General features: G+C 35.3%; 1 protein-coding gene across 3 annotated transcripts in view; it reads left to right on the top strand.

Annotated features, from left to right (window-relative positions):
- The window catches only part of Atg16 (Autophagy-related 16), a 419,651-nt gene extending 403,815 nt beyond the window's left edge, over positions 1-15,836 (top strand). For all 3 annotated transcript variants that reach the window (XM_089639326.1, XM_089639325.1, XM_089639324.1), the window contains 3 exons: positions 13,930-14,079; positions 14,702-14,810; positions 15,494-15,836. In XM_089639326.1, the coding sequence (XP_089495452.1) occupies positions 13,930-14,079; positions 14,702-14,801 (250 nt within the window). In that variant the 3' untranslated portion in view covers positions 14,802-14,810; positions 15,494-15,836. The remainder of the gene's footprint in view (positions 1-13,929; positions 14,080-14,701; positions 14,811-15,493) is intronic.
- The last annotated feature ends 1,957 nt before the right edge of the window (positions 15,837-17,793 follow it).

Here is a 17,793-nt window from a genome sequence, read left to right as displayed (position 1 = left end):
ATGTAAAACGGTTTGAAAATTTTATTAAATATTTTTCAACTTTAAAATTAGCGGAGAGCACCAGATTTTTTTTCTAGGCGATGAATTAGTAACTTCCCGAGAGATTCTTCTAGAAACATTTGAGATTTTAGTAATACGTTCATTAGAAATGATTAAAATAAACCTCACGGAAATATATATTTTCTAGGCCATCTAGTGCAAAGTCGACGGTAGGTCCGTCCATTAGGCCGGGCCGCGCGCCGTATATTGTTTTACACGACTTCATCACTTATGTCTTTAAGGTTCCCACTTTATTTAAAGAGATTTGATTCATGGCGCTTCGCTTAACCTCGTTAAGATTCTGGCTTCATTTTAGGCGTCTCGTCTTAACAGTTGGCACTGAAAGATGTAGATATTGTTTACTAAATGGGTTTTCCAATAAGAGGTGTTATTTTGATATTCGATCGTAAAAGATCAATGCTTTCGTTGCTTGTGTGGCACGTAGCGCCGTCTTGTTGAAAGTAAACATTGTCCAGATCAATACCATCCAATTCCGGCCATAAAAAATCATTAATCATCTCTCGATAGCACAATCGAATCACCGTAACTGTTGCTCCAGCCTCATTTTCGAAAAAGTAAGTTCCAATGACTCCGCCGGACCATAAAACGCACCAAACAGTCACACGTTGAGGATAGAGAGGTTTTTCAACAATAACTCTTGGGTTTTCCGAGCCCCAGATGCGACATTTTGCTTGTTGACGAAGCCACCGAGGTGGAAATGGGCCTCATCACTCAAGATGATTTGCATTTGATTCACTCAAGTGAATTTTAATAATTTCAATGCGTTTTTGAAGCGTCTATCGTTCCATTTTTATTAATGGCGTAGTTTCTACTTGTCAAATGTTAAAAAATAACAGCTTCAAAAGTAACATCTACCGAAATAGCGGGCTATTCAAAATAACACCTCTTATTGGAAAACCCTGTAGATAGCTTTAATCACATAACTTGGCATCCTTGGCACACTTATCCAAATTACACATAAACTAGTCGACAAAATTAGTCCCTAAAATTCCCACTTTATTCTAGAGATTTGATAGGGAAAATTCAACTTCAGGTCTGTCCAATACACCAGGGCCCCGCGTCGCTATTTCTTGTGCATGGCTGCTTCACTTACTAGTCTGGCTTTATTTTAGGGTATTGTCTCTTACTGGTTTAATGTGTATGTTGCTTGTCAAGACAAGGCAACTTTTTTCTCTTTTTTTTATTCCTAGAATTTCTTATATCCCAAACGTTTGAACTTTTTGTACAAGCGTTTACACCATAGGTATTCAAATTAATAGACCAGTCAATCAGGGAAAGGGGGAGGCGATGTTACCGTCCCCCTTTCTGTGATTTGTCAATACATGAATCTGACCCTATTTAGCCAACTCGCATTGTAATATCACCATTTGGTCCTCAAAGATATAATCTGCTTATGAATTACTAGGCCTTCATGAGCAGATTATAATTTTCGCGCCTACAATGGCGCGAAAATTGCTGTCTGCATAAAAAACTTAACTGCGAATCCCAAATCGTGTATACAAAAGTTCGGGATTGTTTCCGTGTAATATTTTGTTACACTATTTAGTTAGACACTTTTATAAATGTGTTTATTTTACCCATTGCAAAACCTTTGCCTAACTTGAGCGAACTTTACTTTTCTGGTCTGGTTATTTCAATGTGTGCTCTCGGTGGCCAGTGTACGACTTCGTAGTTTATCATTCTAGAACCCTCCAGGTGCCCGAAATATGGTCACGTGGTTTGTAGCTCATGAGATGATACCCAGGTTTCATGTTAGGGCAAGTCTATTAATTTGAATGTCTTTGTTTTTTTTTGTTTGTTACCGGCGTTATTGAGCCCAGTTATCGTGTAGTGCCGCGCAGTGCAAAACATGGTAACAGCTGATAAAGTGAGGTGTTTCATTCGAGGCACTCCATAATAGATGATCGTGTACCGGCTGTTTGCCGCTTTTCAATTGCTTGTATAATTGGCCGGACGACATGTCATGTTTTAGATGGGTGCTTATTCTGTACATCTGCGGTGACGGACTATTGTGAAAAAATGTCACCATCTTTGGAAACTTATTACTGTACACCTATAAAAAGTCTACTGCGGATAGACTTTCTGCGACCATTGTCGCCTGTATATAGGGCGGCCTTCTAACCTTAGAAGTAAGATGTAACTATCAGCGCCTTTAGCGCAATTCAATTTTGCAAACAATGGGTTATTGCCACAAACATCGGATACTGTTTAAAATGTGTAGAAGATTTAAAGTTTATTTTTCTGATTATGTATGACTATCGTACAAAAAATAAACAATTTTAAATTGTCATTCATAATTGTTGATTTCAAAAACGATCTAAAATCACACATTCCGAAACGGTTCCAACTAGCTACAACGTCATTATGAGATAGAAAACTTCAATGTCTGGTAGGACGGCTGTCACCAACGTCGCTCATAGCCCAGTCAATGAAGGTTTTGTGTCGGAACTAATTCCCCGGAAGCTGAATTTTTCACAGATGTTAGAAGACCTTTAGACATGTATTTTTACAAAAGTCCCCGACTTTCCCCCTTGTGCTTCCTTCCCCACCCCCTCTTGAATATATTTTTCAAGGCCTTTCGGAATACGCTAATATCTCCTTAATGGTTTTATTAAATCAAATTATTTATTTTTTATTTAGTTTTTAATTAGTTATTCTAAAAAATTGTATTCTTTCATTTTTGCGAGAAAAGCTATACAATCTCTACAATTTATTAGTAAAGGAAAAATATCAGTTTTTAAAATAGTATTTCAGAATATATTTGCACATAACTTTTTTCTGAGCCCGTTAACGAAAAAAAATAAATCAACAAAACTTGTAGACAATATTTCTAGCTATAAAATAATGTATATAATAATGGGTTTTAATTTATAATAAGGCACGTAGGCTGTTAATAAGGAGCACGGCGCGCGGCGGCTCGACCGCGCGGCGGTTCGCGGCGCAGCGAGAAGTTACAAAAACCTAAGGAAAGTAATGATTAATTCATGTGTTTGCTTTATTTTTATAACAAATTCATCTAACGTTGAAGAGTTTTATTGTTATTTACGTTTGATAGTTCGGAGGGGAGGGGGGGGGAATATAAATATTTTCCCTTGCCCAATGAAGCGTTTTCATTATCCACTAACCGCCGTGCCCCGGTCTGGCTAAACAGTCATATTATGTTGTATATTTGTTTGTAACTCATTATTTAAATGAAGTTATGTGAAATAAGCCAAAAATACCTACGACAGCATGGGACTACCCTTTCACCACATTAAAATGTTGCAGACCTTATGTTATGGCGAAGTTCTAAAAAATCTTTTGTGGTAATTCTCACTTTTTTATTATGTGCACCTATCAACAATAAAATACCGAAACAACAAATCACTTAAAATAGAGCATAGATCTAAAATGGTTTACTTTCAAACAAGCTTCTTAAAATATACCTTAAAAATATTATAATGACAAAACGGTTTGTAAATTATATTATATATAAATATTATCTATGACAAAATTAGGCAAATATTCAAATAATTTTCTAGTCAAGAGAGTCTTCCATTTCTTCATCATACTGGGGTGTGTTCAGACCATTGGTTCAGATACGATAATCAGTTACGGTTGTAGCACATGGCAGAGCAGGTAAATCCAGATTTTCTGCAGCCACAGTAATTTCCACATCCAGACTTGCAGGAACAGGACACCAGAGAAAGAAGGTCATCAGGAGAAAAAGGTTTCAAAAATTTCTTCTTTCCACCATTTTCATTTACAGTTTCATACCTCCATCCCCAGTTTATAGGGTTTAGTTTGTTTCCTAACCAAAACTGTACTTGCAAATAAACTCTCAACAAATGTTGATGACACGATTCTGAAGTCGGTGGTAGTTTTGTCAAGTCAAATTTAGATTTAAAAGCTGATTTTGTCGTTAGTCTGGTAAACTTATAGTATCGAGCTTCGTTTCAATTAGAGTAGCTACCAAGACCATACATGGCGAGAGCGAATTTTTTCCCATTTTGCAAAAAGTTCTCTTCAGTTGCATCTTTTTCCAGAAATGCTTCGCTGCGCGTTTTGCTTCGGGATTGTTTTTCATCATATCAACAGCTTTTATCTTTCCTAACCCATATAAAGATGGGGTCGTATCACAGCCCGTAATGGCATGGGTAAATAGCATATGTTTTCGAATATCTTTAAGTAACATTATAGGCTTCTCTATGATGTAGAAAGTTCTTGAAGGGGCCTTTCCACCAACATCTTTACAGAAAAAAATAGATTTTTCTTCAGTAGCAAGACTTACAAGTAATACCAAAAGATCACTATCCGTGCCAACAACAATCACTTGTGAGAAGATGTTTAGTTGTTCGATGCCGGTACGTACAATGTCAATATCGGCATCACCTGCGGCCGTGACAGTTTTCAAACCAGATTCACTAAATTCATGACACAGTGCTTCAATAATTATTTTTTGTTATTATTCTTATTAGATAAGAAAGCTTCCGTCTTAGTCAAACAACGTATAGTGAAGTTTAATGCAATATCGCACGATGAGTTGTTAGCCGACCTACGTATTTGCTCTTCATATTTTACAGTTGGTTCTTCAGGGTATCCATCGAAAACGACAATAGAATGTTTGCCAAATTTAGTATGGACGAAACGTGAGTATGATTTAATGATGTCTCCGTAAGTTGTTTCAGTTTGCCAAACAACAGAGTATAGGAGGTATCCCCCATCGATGACTATTGCAGCATTTTCCAAATCAACTTCATCAAGAATACTTTCGCTAAATACTTTCGCCATACATGATTTTGTTCCTTTACGAAGGGAGACTTCATAAAAAATAGAAGGGGTCTTGAAGCCAATTCATATCCTAAGTAGGTCTAAAGCTTGCTAGGACTATCAATAATGCACAGTATTCTGTTAAATAGCTGTTGGGGGTTTACTGCAACTTGTCTCGTCCGAACTGTTGCGGATTTGAATCTTGCTGGGTAGTCACCATGTCTTTCCTTTTCAGTCGTATATCTCCAAAATTACATCCTTTCATTTTTTGCATTGCTGCCAGGCCCACCTCATAGGCGTTATCACAATTGACACTATTATCTGAAACAAACCCTGAAGATAAAGGACATCAGCTCCCCTGAGAGCTTGGTGAACGGGCTGTGGTGTCTTAGCCATGATGTATATTTTCCTATATCTAGCTCATCCCTTTTCTTCCGTGATTCGCGCAGCTCAACATGCTGTTCAGTCAAATGAAATTCTAAACCGATGAATTCTTCAATGCTCTCTTACACTTTCACGCAGTAAGTGGTTCCAAGTTTCCACTTTGACAAAGCGCTGTCAGTGATTCCGCGCCCAAGTGTCAAACCTCCTACTGACTTCATTGGTCGCATGAGACACTGCTCGATGATCATGTCCGTCCACGTACCGGACCAATATCTGTCGCTTCTTCTTATTGTAAAGCACCCATTTTCAGTGAATAGTTAATATTCTTCTTTAGTTATTCTTGATTCGAGTTGCAACATACTTTGAACATACATATGTGCTGATTTTTTGTATGGTAAATGTCCTGCCGGTGGAAAAATTGAAGCCTATCAACAATAGTATTTAAGTGCATTTTCCGATTCCCGGACAAATATAAATCTAAGCATGAGGTCGATTCAATGTAGAAGGTAAAGCCACAACTTGGCAGTCCTAATCGAAGATTCCTTAATCCTGTCTTCACTTGCTTCAGTATATGGAATCGTCTCTTTTAGATTGTCATAATTATTAACCTCCTCCATATCTTTTTTCCACGTAACTAAATCTTGATACATATTTTCTATTTGTCTTAATTTCCCATCAATATCTCGGTATTCTTTTCTCATTACGTGGACAAGAGACGCTGCTGTTAAAGTGTAGGCTCTGTTTGCCCGAGAATATTCATGTTCCTGGAGCATGTGGGTTACTGTTGAGGACGCGTAAACTGATTCCCATAAATTTCCCACATACCTTTATTTAAATAATAAGTTACAAACAAACAAACAACATAATATGACTGTTTAGCCAGACCGGGGCACGGCGGTTAGTGGATAATGAAAGCGCTTCATTGGACAGGGGAAAATATTTATATTCCCCCCCTCCCATCCGAACTATCAAACGTAAATAACAATAAAACTCTTCAACGTTAGATGAATTTGTTATAAAAATAAAGCAAACACACGAATTAATCATTACTTTCCTTAGGTTTTTGTAACTTCTCGCTGCGCCGCGAACCGCTGCGCGGTCGAGCCGCCGCGCGCCGTGCTCCTTATTAACAGCCTACGTGCCTTATTATAAATTAAAACCCATTATTATATACATTATTTTATAGCTAGAAATATTGTCTACAAGTTTTGTTGATTTATTTTTTTTCGTTAACGGGCTCAGAAAAAAGTTATGTGCAAATATATTCTGAAATACTATTTTAAAAACTGATATTTTTCCTTTACTAATAAATTGTAGAGATTGTATAGCTTTTCTCGCAAAAATGAAAGAATACAATTTTTTAGAATAACTAATTAAAAACTAAATAAAAAATAAATAATTTGATTTAATAAAACCATTAAGGAGATATTAGCGTATTCCGAAAGGCCTTGAAAAATATATTCAAGAGGGGGTGGGGAAGGAAGCACAAGGGGGAAAGTCGGGGACTTTTGTAAAAATACATGTCTAAAGGTCTTCTAACATCTGTGAAAAATTCAGCTTCCGGGGAATTAGTTCCGACATTGGGTCTTTTTTTCCCTTCATTGACTGGGCTAGCCCAGTCAATGAAGGTTTTGTGTCGGAACTAATTCCCCGGAAGCTGAATTTTTCACAGATGTTAGAAGACCTTTAGACATGTATTTTTACAAAAGTCCCCGACTTTCCCCCTTGTGCTTCCTTCCCCACCCCCTCTTGAATATATTTTTCAAGGCCTTTCGGAATACGCTAATATCTCCTTAATGGTTTTATTAAATCAAATTATTTATTTTTTATTTAGTTTTTAATTAGTTATTCTAAAAAATTGTATTCTTTCATTTTTGCGAGAAAAGCTATACAATCTCTACAATTTATTAGTAAAGGAAAAATATCAGTTTTTAAAATAGTATTTCAGAATATATTTGCACATAACTTTTTTCTGAGCCCGTTAACGAAAAAAAATAAATCAACAAAACTTGTAGACAATATTTCTAGCTATAAAATAATGTATATAATAATGGGTTTTAATTTATAATAAGGCACGTAGGCTGTTAATAAGGAGCACGGCGCGCGGCGGCTCGACCGCGCGGCGGTTCGCGGCGCAGCGAGAAGTTACAAAAACCTAAGGAAAGTAATGATTAATTCATGTGTTTGCTTTATTTTTATAACAAATTCATCTAACGTTGAAGAGTTTTATTGTTATTTACGTTTGATAGTTCGGAGGGGAGGGGGGGGGAATATAAATATTTTCCCTTGCCCAATGAAGCGTTTTCATTATCCACTAACCGCCGTGCCCCGGTCTGGCTAAACAGTCATATTATGTTGTATATTTGTTTGTAACTCATTATTTAAATGAAGTTATGTGAAATAAGCCAAAAATACCTACGACAGCATGGGACTACCCTTTCACCACATTAAAATGTTGCAGACCTTATGTTATGGCGAAGTTCTAAAAAATCTTTTGTGGTAATTCTCACTTTTTTATTATGTGCACCTATCAACAATAAAATACCGAAACAACAAATCACTTAAAATAGAGCATAGATCTAAAATGGTTTACTTTCAAACAAGCTTCTTAAAATATACCTTAAAAATATTATAATGACAAAACGGTTTGTAAATTATATTATATATAAATATTATCTATGACAAAATTAGGCAAATATTCAAATAATTTTCTAGTCAAGAGAGTCTTCCATTTCTTCATCATACTGGGGTGTGTTCAGACCATTGGTTCAGATACGATAATCAGTTACGGTTGTAGCACATGGCAGAGCAGGTAAATCCAGATTTTCTGCAGCCACAGTAATTTCCACATCCAGACTTGCAGGAACAGGACACCAGAGAAAGAAGGTCATCAGGAGAAAAAGGTTTCAAAAATTTCTTCTTTCCACCATTTTCATTTACAGTTTCATACCTCCATCCCCAGTTTATAGGGTTTAGTTTGTTTCCTAACCAAAACTGTACTTGCAAATAAACTCTCAACAAATGTTGATGACACGATTCTGAAGTCGGTGGTAGTTTTGTCAAGTCAAATTTAGATTTAAAAGCTGATTTTGTCGTTAGTCTGGTAAACTTATAGTATCGAGCTTCGTTTCAATTAGAGTAGCTACCAAGACCATACATGGCGAGAGCGAATTTTTTCCCATTTTGCAAAAAGTTCTCTTCAGTTGCATCTTTTTCCAGAAATGCTTCGCTGCGCGTTTTGCTTCGGGATTGTTTTTCATCATATCAACAGCTTTTATCTTTCCTAACCCATATAAAGATGGGGTCGTATCACAGCCCGTAATGGCATGGGTAAATAGCATATGTTTTCGAATATCTTTAAGTAACATTATAGGCTTCTCTATGATGTAGAAAGTTCTTGAAGGGGCCTTTCCACCAACATCTTTACAGAAAAAAATAGATTTTTCTTCAGTAGCAAGACTTACAAGTAATACCAAAAGATCACTATCCGTGCCAACAACAATCACTTGTGAGAAGATGTTTAGTTGTTCGATGCCGGTACGTACAATGTCAATATCGGCATCACCTGCGGCCGTGACAGTTTTCAAACCAGATTCACTAAATTCATGACACAGTGCTTCAATAATTATTTTTTGTTATTATTCTTATTAGATAAGAAAGCTTCCGTCTTAGTCAAACAACGTATAGTGAAGTTTAATGCAATATCGCACGATGAGTTGTTAGCCGACCTACGTATTTGCTCTTCATATTTTACAGTTGGTTCTTCAGGGTATCCATCGAAAACGACAATAGAATGTTTGCCAAATTTAGTATGGACGAAACGTGAGTATGATTTAATGATGTCTCCGTAAGTTGTTTCAGTTTGCCAAACAACAGAGTATAGGAGGTATCCCCCATCGATGACTATTGCAGCATTTTCCAAATCAACTTCATCAAGAATACTTTCGCTAAATACTTTCGCCATACATGATTTTGTTCCTTTACGAAGGGAGACTTCATAAAAAATAGAAGGGGTCTTGAAGCCAATTCATATCCTAAGTAGGTCTAAAGCTTGCTAGGACTATCAATAATGCACAGTATTCTGTTAAATAGCTGTTGGGGGTTTACTGCAACTTGTCTCGTCCGAACTGTTGCGGATTTGAATCTTGCTGGGTAGTCACCATGTCTTTCCTTTTCAGTCGTATATCTCCAAAATTACATCCTTTCATTTTTTGCATTGCTGCCAGGCCCACCTCATAGGCGTTATCACAATTGACACTATTATCTGAAACAAACCCTGAAGATAAAGGACATCAGCTCCCCTGAGAGCTTGGTGAACGGGCTGTGGTGTCTTAGCCATGATGTATATTTTCCTATATCTAGCTCATCCCTTTTCTTCCGTGATTCGCGCAGCTCAACATGCTGTTCAGTCAAATGAAATTCTAAACCGATGAATTCTTCAATGCTCTCTTACACTTTCACGCAGTAAGTGGTTCCAAGTTTCCACTTTGACAAAGCGCTGTCAGTGATTCCGCGCCCAAGTGTCAAACCTCCTACTGACTTCATTGGTCGCATGAGACACTGCTCGATGATCATGTCCGTCCACGTACCGGACCAATATCTGTCGCTTCTTCTTATTGTAAAGCACCCATTTTCAGTGAATAGTTAATATTCTTCTTTAGTTATTCTTGATTCGAGTTGCAACATACTTTGAACATACATATGTGCTGATTTTTTGTATGGTAAATGTCCTGCCGGTGGAAAAATTGAAGCCTATCAACAATAGTATTTAAGTGCATTTTCCGATTCCCGGACAAATATAAATCTAAGCATGAGGTCGATTCAATGTAGAAGGTAAAGCCACAACTTGGCAGTCCTAATCGAAGATTCCTTAATCCTGTCTTCACTTGCTTCAGTATATGGAATCGTCTCTTTTAGATTGTCATAATTATTAACCTCCTCCATATCTTTTTTCCACGTAACTAAATCTTGATACATATTTTCTATTTGTCTTAATTTCCCATCAATATCTCGGTATTCTTTTCTCATTACGTGGACAAGAGACGCTGCTGTTAAAGTGTAGGCTCTGTTTGCCCGAGAATATTCATGTTCCTGGAGCATGTGGGTTACTGTTGAGGACGCGTAAACTGATTCCCATAAATTTCCCACATACCTTTATTTAAATAATAAGTTACAAACAAACAAACAACATAATATGACTGTTTAGCCAGACCGGGGCACGGCGGTTAGTGGATAATGAAAGCGCTTCATTGGACAGGGGAAAATATTTATATTCCCCCCCTCCCATCCGAACTATCAAACGTAAATAACAATAAAACTCTTCAACGTTAGATGAATTTGTTATAAAAATAAAGCAAACACACGAATTAATCATTACTTTCCTTAGGTTTATGTAACTTCTCGCTGCGCCGCGAACCGCTGCGCGGTCGAGCCGCCGCGCGCCGTGCTCCTTATTAACAGCCTACGTGCCTTATTATAAATTAAAACCCATTATTATATACATTATTTTATAGCTAGAAATATTGTCTACAAGTTTTGTTGATTTATTTTTTTTCGTTAACGGGCTCAGAAAAAAGTTATGTGCAAATATATTCTGAAATACTATTTTAAAAACTGATATTTTTCCTTTACTAATAAATTGTAGAGATTGTATAGCTTTTCTCGCAAAAATGAAAGAATACAATTTTTTAGAATAACTAATTAAAAACTAAATAAAAAATAAATAATTTGATTTAATAAAACCATTAAGGAGATATTAGCGTATTCCGAAAGGCCTTGAAAAATATATTCAAGAGGGGGTGGGGAAGGAAGCACAAGGGGGAAAGTCGGGGACTTTTGTAAAAATACATGTCTAAAGGTCTTCTAACATCTGTGAAAAATTCAGCTTCCGGGGAATTAGTTCCGACATTGGGTCTTTTTTTCCCTTCATTGACTGGGCTATCAGCGTGACGTCAATATCGCGGAATTCACGAATAACAACGAATACGCTATGCAGAAAATCAAAATGGCACATTTTAAATAGTTATAGAAAATGTGTTCGTCAACATAAAAATATCTTCATTAACGTCATTTTTTTCGAGAAATTTAAAAGTAGTTAAGCTTCCGCCTTCCCAATCTCTACCGATTTATAACAAGTTTCCTTTTAACTCTTTAAGTTTTTAAATTCTAAAAAAAAATATGTTATTTTGAAGATAATATGTATACATTTGTTATGCCGAAACGTTAATTATTTAAAATTCCCAAAGTAAAATCCAAAAATTATTAAAAACTCGTTTTGTTCTATTTATTTAATATGTTATACGCATGAAAAAATTCACAGAGTATCTTTAAGTGCAACTAACGGATTTATCGAAAGCTTTTTCAAACAAAAGGCGATGCACTATGTAATATTTTAAATCGAGCCGCTATCAATAACACCCCTTACGTAGATGGCGATAAGGTTTAAATTTCCGCCTAACACCATCCGCCTGTTTTGATTTTGCAAGAAAAAAACATGGCCAAAAAGTGCCTTTTATTTTATTTTGTGGATGTTCAGGCATAAATATGTAATTTTTTTCCGATCATTTTATAAATAACTTAATTTGCCACATTATACAATTAAATCATAATCGAAAATGGGTTCATAAGTAGGAGATTTTGAACTTTAAAGCAGTTTTCATAGACCTTATACATTATTTTTTTCTAGGCTTATAAAAAGACTTATCTAAAAACTACTCGATTATTTCAAAGGTAAAGATGTATTCTACTCGCAGTATTTAAATAAAGCATCTGAAACATTTCTAGGCGACCAAATTTTTAAACCAAAAACACATGATTTTGAATTACTACGTAGTGCATCGCCTTAATTGTTATCGTTTTTTAAAATTGAAGTTTTGAAAGAATTGAATTAAAGGGAGCGCGTTCCCTCTAACATTTCTATTTACATATCTCCCTTTTGAACACTTACTACAGGGTTTTAAAATACAATTTCGAGCTCCTCTGTTCTCTATTATCTAAAAATTCTTATATATGGTACCTAACTATTTCCCAATATAATTTAACTGAAATCATTTTTATAGTCTGTTATACTAATGCTGTGTGCCGATTTGCGGCGGAAATTTATTCAGTATATCAAACGTTCATTCTTGATTTTGCACCAATTTTATTTAATTTATCGTATGACAGATTAATTATCCAATTAAGATTTCTTTTTTTATTTTAACCCTTCAGGTCTCTGCCCATCCTCTGTCATATTGTCTGTTATGTTTCTTCCATGATAACTCAACACAGTGACAATTCAACACACTTTTAAAAAGTCATATAAAGTCATTAGAAACGATGAAAAAAAAATTAAACCTAACTTAATCTAACCTAACCTAACCTACTTAACCCAGTTAATAAAGTTTTTGTTTCATCACTTTCCATGACTTTATATAACTTTTTAAAGATGTGATGAATTATCATTTTGATGAGTTATCCGGTCTCCGTTTCTTAACGACTCTCATATGGCGGGGGAATTTGTGTGTATTTCGGTGTTGCAATAAAATCCAAATAAATTGAACATTTCTGAACGTATCCAAAAATTGAAAACTGGTTTTGAAGGGTGAAGAAATACGCTTCCAAATTGTATTATTTGAAGTAAATATATTAAAAATTTTAATGCAAACAATAAAGTTTTAAAAATGGCTTATCTTACTTATATAAAATTGAATTAAAATAACTGATGACGAAAAAAAATACATATTTTAATAGTCAAATGTAGTATAAACATTATTGTCACAAAGTTTCATATATTTATCACAAATTGCGGTCGGAACCTTGGGTTTTATATAGGTGTTTATTTTAATTATTCTGTTTTTAGCTTCTATGTTTAAATTTGTAGCGTTGCGTTTTTTCTTTCTAAAACTGTCTGGATCATATTTTTCACCATGATAGTAAGGGAAATACAACGATTTCCATTAGACTATACAGGGTGTATCGGCACGTACCTGACAAACTTTACCCAGCTATTCCTTAGCACAATTGGAGTAAAAAATGTTATGGGCACTTTGCTGTCCGGTAACATTTTTTTTAATAAAAAATTTACTATTCATATTTTCACCACATGTCACCAATGTTTTATCCTTTGTCAAAGTTTGAAAACCCATCTGGCAATATTTTGTTCGAGTTTCGTTGAATAATGTACGTACATACCTACGTTGGCGCGCTTTTACAATCACAACGAAATGGCACGGCACCATTCCTCTCATTTTTAACTATTATTATTTAGTGTGTACGAAAGAGCGAGGACCCTTTTTGACATACTTTGCTAATAACAGCTGTTGAACACGAGAAACAATGCAAATGACAGTGACGGAGTGTGGATTTTTTTATTTATTTTTTGTTTTAAATGGAAAAAAAATGTTACCGGACAGCAAAGCGCCCATAACATTTTTTACTCCAAATGTGCTGAGGAATAGCTGGTTAAAGTTTGTCGGGTACTAATAGACTCTACGGGTACTAGCTGTTTGTTCGCTATACCGAACCAGTTTGACTGAAGGGTTTATATTCCTTACATTTGTGAAGATAGGTATACAAAAAAGGTTTTTTAAAGATAATATGTTCTGTTTCAGAAATTTCATTCAATGGCAAGATTCCTATGATTCATCTGTTCTGCCGTGCGGTATCATGTCGTGGTGACGACTACTGCCGAAGTTTTCAGGCAGGTCTCAAGGGCTAAAATAATGATCGTTTAAAATATTTGATTTTTTTTTTTAGTAATGACGCCTTTAAGGTTGGGTGCGATTGGGCGCGCGCCGCATTCAGCCCCGATGGTCGACACATCGCGGCGGGCGGGGCCGATGGCAGCGTCTTCCTCTGGACAGTCAGCTCTGTCAAGCTGGACTCCATCCTCAAGGGGGAGCACTCGTGAGTCATCTTCTTCTTTTATTTATTTTTTATAAACCGCACAAGAGTCCTAACTGCTCACAACCGTCTGCAGCCAGTGAGACTATGGCATCCCCAATTGGGGTATGTTATGCGACTGAAGGTATTGGGGAGGGGAAGGAGATGAGGAAGAGGAAGGAGTGGGGTACCTGGCTATTCTGATCTGGTCGCCAAACCAGAGGGATACTTAAATTATATTCCACTCTGGAACATGCTGAAAGTATACTATTTATTATTTTAAATGAGTAAATTATGTAATAACACTAATTCATCAAAAAAAAATGGTTGCGCACACTGGCATTTGAATCTCTGGAAGATATTCTCAGTATCGCCCTGGTGTAAGACCACCATTCAGAATTTAATTTAATTGCTTGAAATGCCTTTGGTCGTGTTCGGTGCCCAGGTCTGAATAGCCAGGTACTTCCCCACTTTCCTCTATCCCACCTCCCATCTACCTTCAGCCTTACAGCATACGCCAATCGGGAATGTTGTGGTTAAAGGTCATCGCTAGTGTGGCTACAGATTTTCTGCTTCTCAATCGAATGCTTATTTCACTAACCTTGCTTGTTCATTGGATGGAAACTGAATATTGTTTTTGTTGCAGAACTGCTGTAACGTCCGTAGGGTGGCATCCCCACGGTTCGTCCCTCATCAGTGTGGATCGCTCCAAGCGCGCAGTTCTTTGGGGGGACCAGTGTATATGAATGAGTCTGGTTAGATTATTTTTGTGTTACTTAAAATGCTTTTTTTCAAGTATATGTTTTAAGCACTGAATAGGCGTACAAAAAAATCATGCCCATACCTGATTGCAACCTGAGTTGCAATGTGAAGTTTTTGTTTTTAAATAAAAATTCACAATTTAAATTAAATTGAACAAGAAACATATTAGCGATGCAACAAGATACTTTTCTCTTCGTTCAGAAATGTATACTATTTTACAAGTGTTGTACATACCATCATATATTGATAAAAAAAAATTTCACACATGTCCAATCCATAAGCCAATTCTTCAAATGAGTTGTATAAATCTTAAGATGTAAAATAACCAATCTGTGAGAAATATGTAGTTAGGATGCAGGCGAATTCGCAAGTTATTATTTTATAAAATTATCTTTTATTTACTGTCTGTATCTATGTTTTCTCCTTAAATAATTTTAAAAAAACACTTCTTGTAAAATCTGAATTATTGTACATACAATTTTTTTATGAATAATTAAAAATAAAAATAATTATTGTGATTTTCAAAGTTAGAATCGTTGACTCACATAAAACAAATGATTGTTTTCTATTTTCAAAACTTCCATAAAATTTGCTTTGTTTTTATCTTATTTGCATATTTATTCATATGGCAAATTAGAATTTTTTTTTAAATACACGTTTTTCTTCTTTTTTTCAGATATATTAACGCGTCTGCCTTGCAGTCTCTCCATAAGAAGATAATATTAGCCTGTTAATTAATTAAATCATAACAAAAATGTTTTTTCATATACATTATTTATGTACCTATATAACATTGATATTGCGAGATACAAATATAATTATATTAAGCTATTATTAGGATTATGAACTTGAGCAATGAAATATCGAACATCACATTCACTATATTAAATATTATTAATATTTTTATGATCAGCAGCTGTCCATGGTACATTGATTATATTTATTGAATGTTTCTAATTCTATTGGCAAATCTTTTGATTGAGATGTTTTTTTTATCTATTTTTAATTCATGCTGAAGAAAGAGCAAATACACATTGTGTTTAATACTAAATACTTTGTTTTTCTTTTCAAATTGTTTGCTACCTTATTTATTTAGTAGAATATGTCTTTTTGTGAATACCCTGTAGGAGCCCACTGCTCAGAGCAGTGGCGGATCTTCACAGGGGGACGGTAGGAACAGATATTCCCAAAACCTGCTAAACAAAAACAATCCAAGCGTTGTCTATACCAAAATGAATTAATGTTATAAACATAAAAGCAATTTTCAGAAATATAGTATAACAATTTATTCCAGATCATTTTCAAATGATAGGTCCTCTCCACGCCGCGTTTTGACGCTTACTAACTAGAACTAGCGACCAGTGCACAAAACCTTGCAGGACGGAGAAAAGCCGAAATGTCCCCTCAGGCATTTGGGTACATTCTTTGTGTTTCTTTCTCGATCAAAAGCAATCCTCTTAACCGCGCATGCACACTTGTATGTGAATTTCAAATACCGTGTGGACAGTCCATTGAATCCCCTAGTGCCAAAATAATACTGAATCGATTTTTTATTTCAAGAAAATTCGGGCGGGAATCTCACTCATTCAAATTAAGTTTTACCATAATCTTACACGATATTGTGTTATTTTTATTATACTATGTTATAAATTGGTATATACCTACGGAAATTTTAATTTATTTTGTGTTCAGACATCTGATTATGTGTAATTTTTGTTTGAAAAGTTTTATACTATATTCTCGGTGAGATTTCAGTATACTAGATGATATAAAAAATGTCAGTCCTCACCATCATAGAAGTGCTGGAGCCGCCACTGGCTTCATGGGCAAAAGGACTAAGCCACTCCCAATAAGAATAAAAACCAAAATCCTGGCGATAAAGTTTAGAATAGCTCAAAGGAATTTTTATATGGATATCCTTATGACTATTAATTAACAAAATTGGCTGTACATTATACTGAACACAGAACGCGATCATACTTCATATTTTGAACGAGACCGTTCTGTTTTTAGGGACCCTCTCCCGTTGGCCCAAAGAAAAGCGTTGGGATCCGGAAATGTCCCATTTTCAGAAAGCCCGCCACTCCCAACGCTAAGTTTGAAACCCTAAGTTTGAAAAATTCGACATTATTAGACACCACTGTTGATAATATGAAGAAACCTAACCAAAATAAGAAATCGGTAGAAATTTCAACTTTGACTAGATGGCTTTGGGTCAATTTAAATTTGTGACAGACCCGAGAATCCTTCTTGCCATAAAGAGTAAAATATTATTACTATATAAGGAACTTACTTACAATGTAAAATATATTGAACAAAACTGAGATTTTATGAGATGAACTTCAGAACCATTGAGATATGAATTGTTGATGTAAGCCTTAGGGAACTTTTAACCAACAAATTAGAGATAAATCAATGTTTTTTGATGGAGAAAGGGAAATAAAATGGCAAAGACTCAACAAGGAACCGTGTAAGATGGTGCCCAAAACTCAACTGAGACCAAACAAACCCAACTGAGATTGAAGAAAGAAGGCCTAAAAAAATATGACATCAAAGCCACAATTTAATGTATTAAAATGACAGACCGTATAATGAAAATATTTTGTGAACAATTTGTTAGTTTTATATTGAATATTGGATTGATAAAATCACCAAAATTATAAGATAAAATTGCTGCAGGTTGTTATTTGATATTTCTGGCAATGTCATGACTTTTTCACTTGTCACTGATAAATGATAGTGATTAGATGAATATCAGTGTCAATATAATTGACAGTCATCTTAGTTATTGTGATAGGTAGCAATTTTGTATGATTAAAATCTTATACAGGGTAGTCGTATTTATCTTAGTGCAGTGACGTTGCAAGAAATATTAATTACATTTTTTTAAATAATTGTGCTAACATTTTTGTGTGTTTTTTTTAAGGACAGTGTATTATGTACAAATTACAACACATTGGATAAATGAATAATCCA

Source organism: Hesperophylax consimilis, chromosome 14 (assembly GCF_061612785.1).
Source record: "Hesperophylax consimilis isolate HC1 chromosome 14, BYU_Hcon_1.0, whole genome shotgun sequence".
NCBI lineage: Eukaryota > Metazoa > Arthropoda > Insecta > Trichoptera > Limnephilidae > Hesperophylax > Hesperophylax consimilis.
This window is presented reverse-complemented; position numbering and strand designations above follow the sequence as displayed.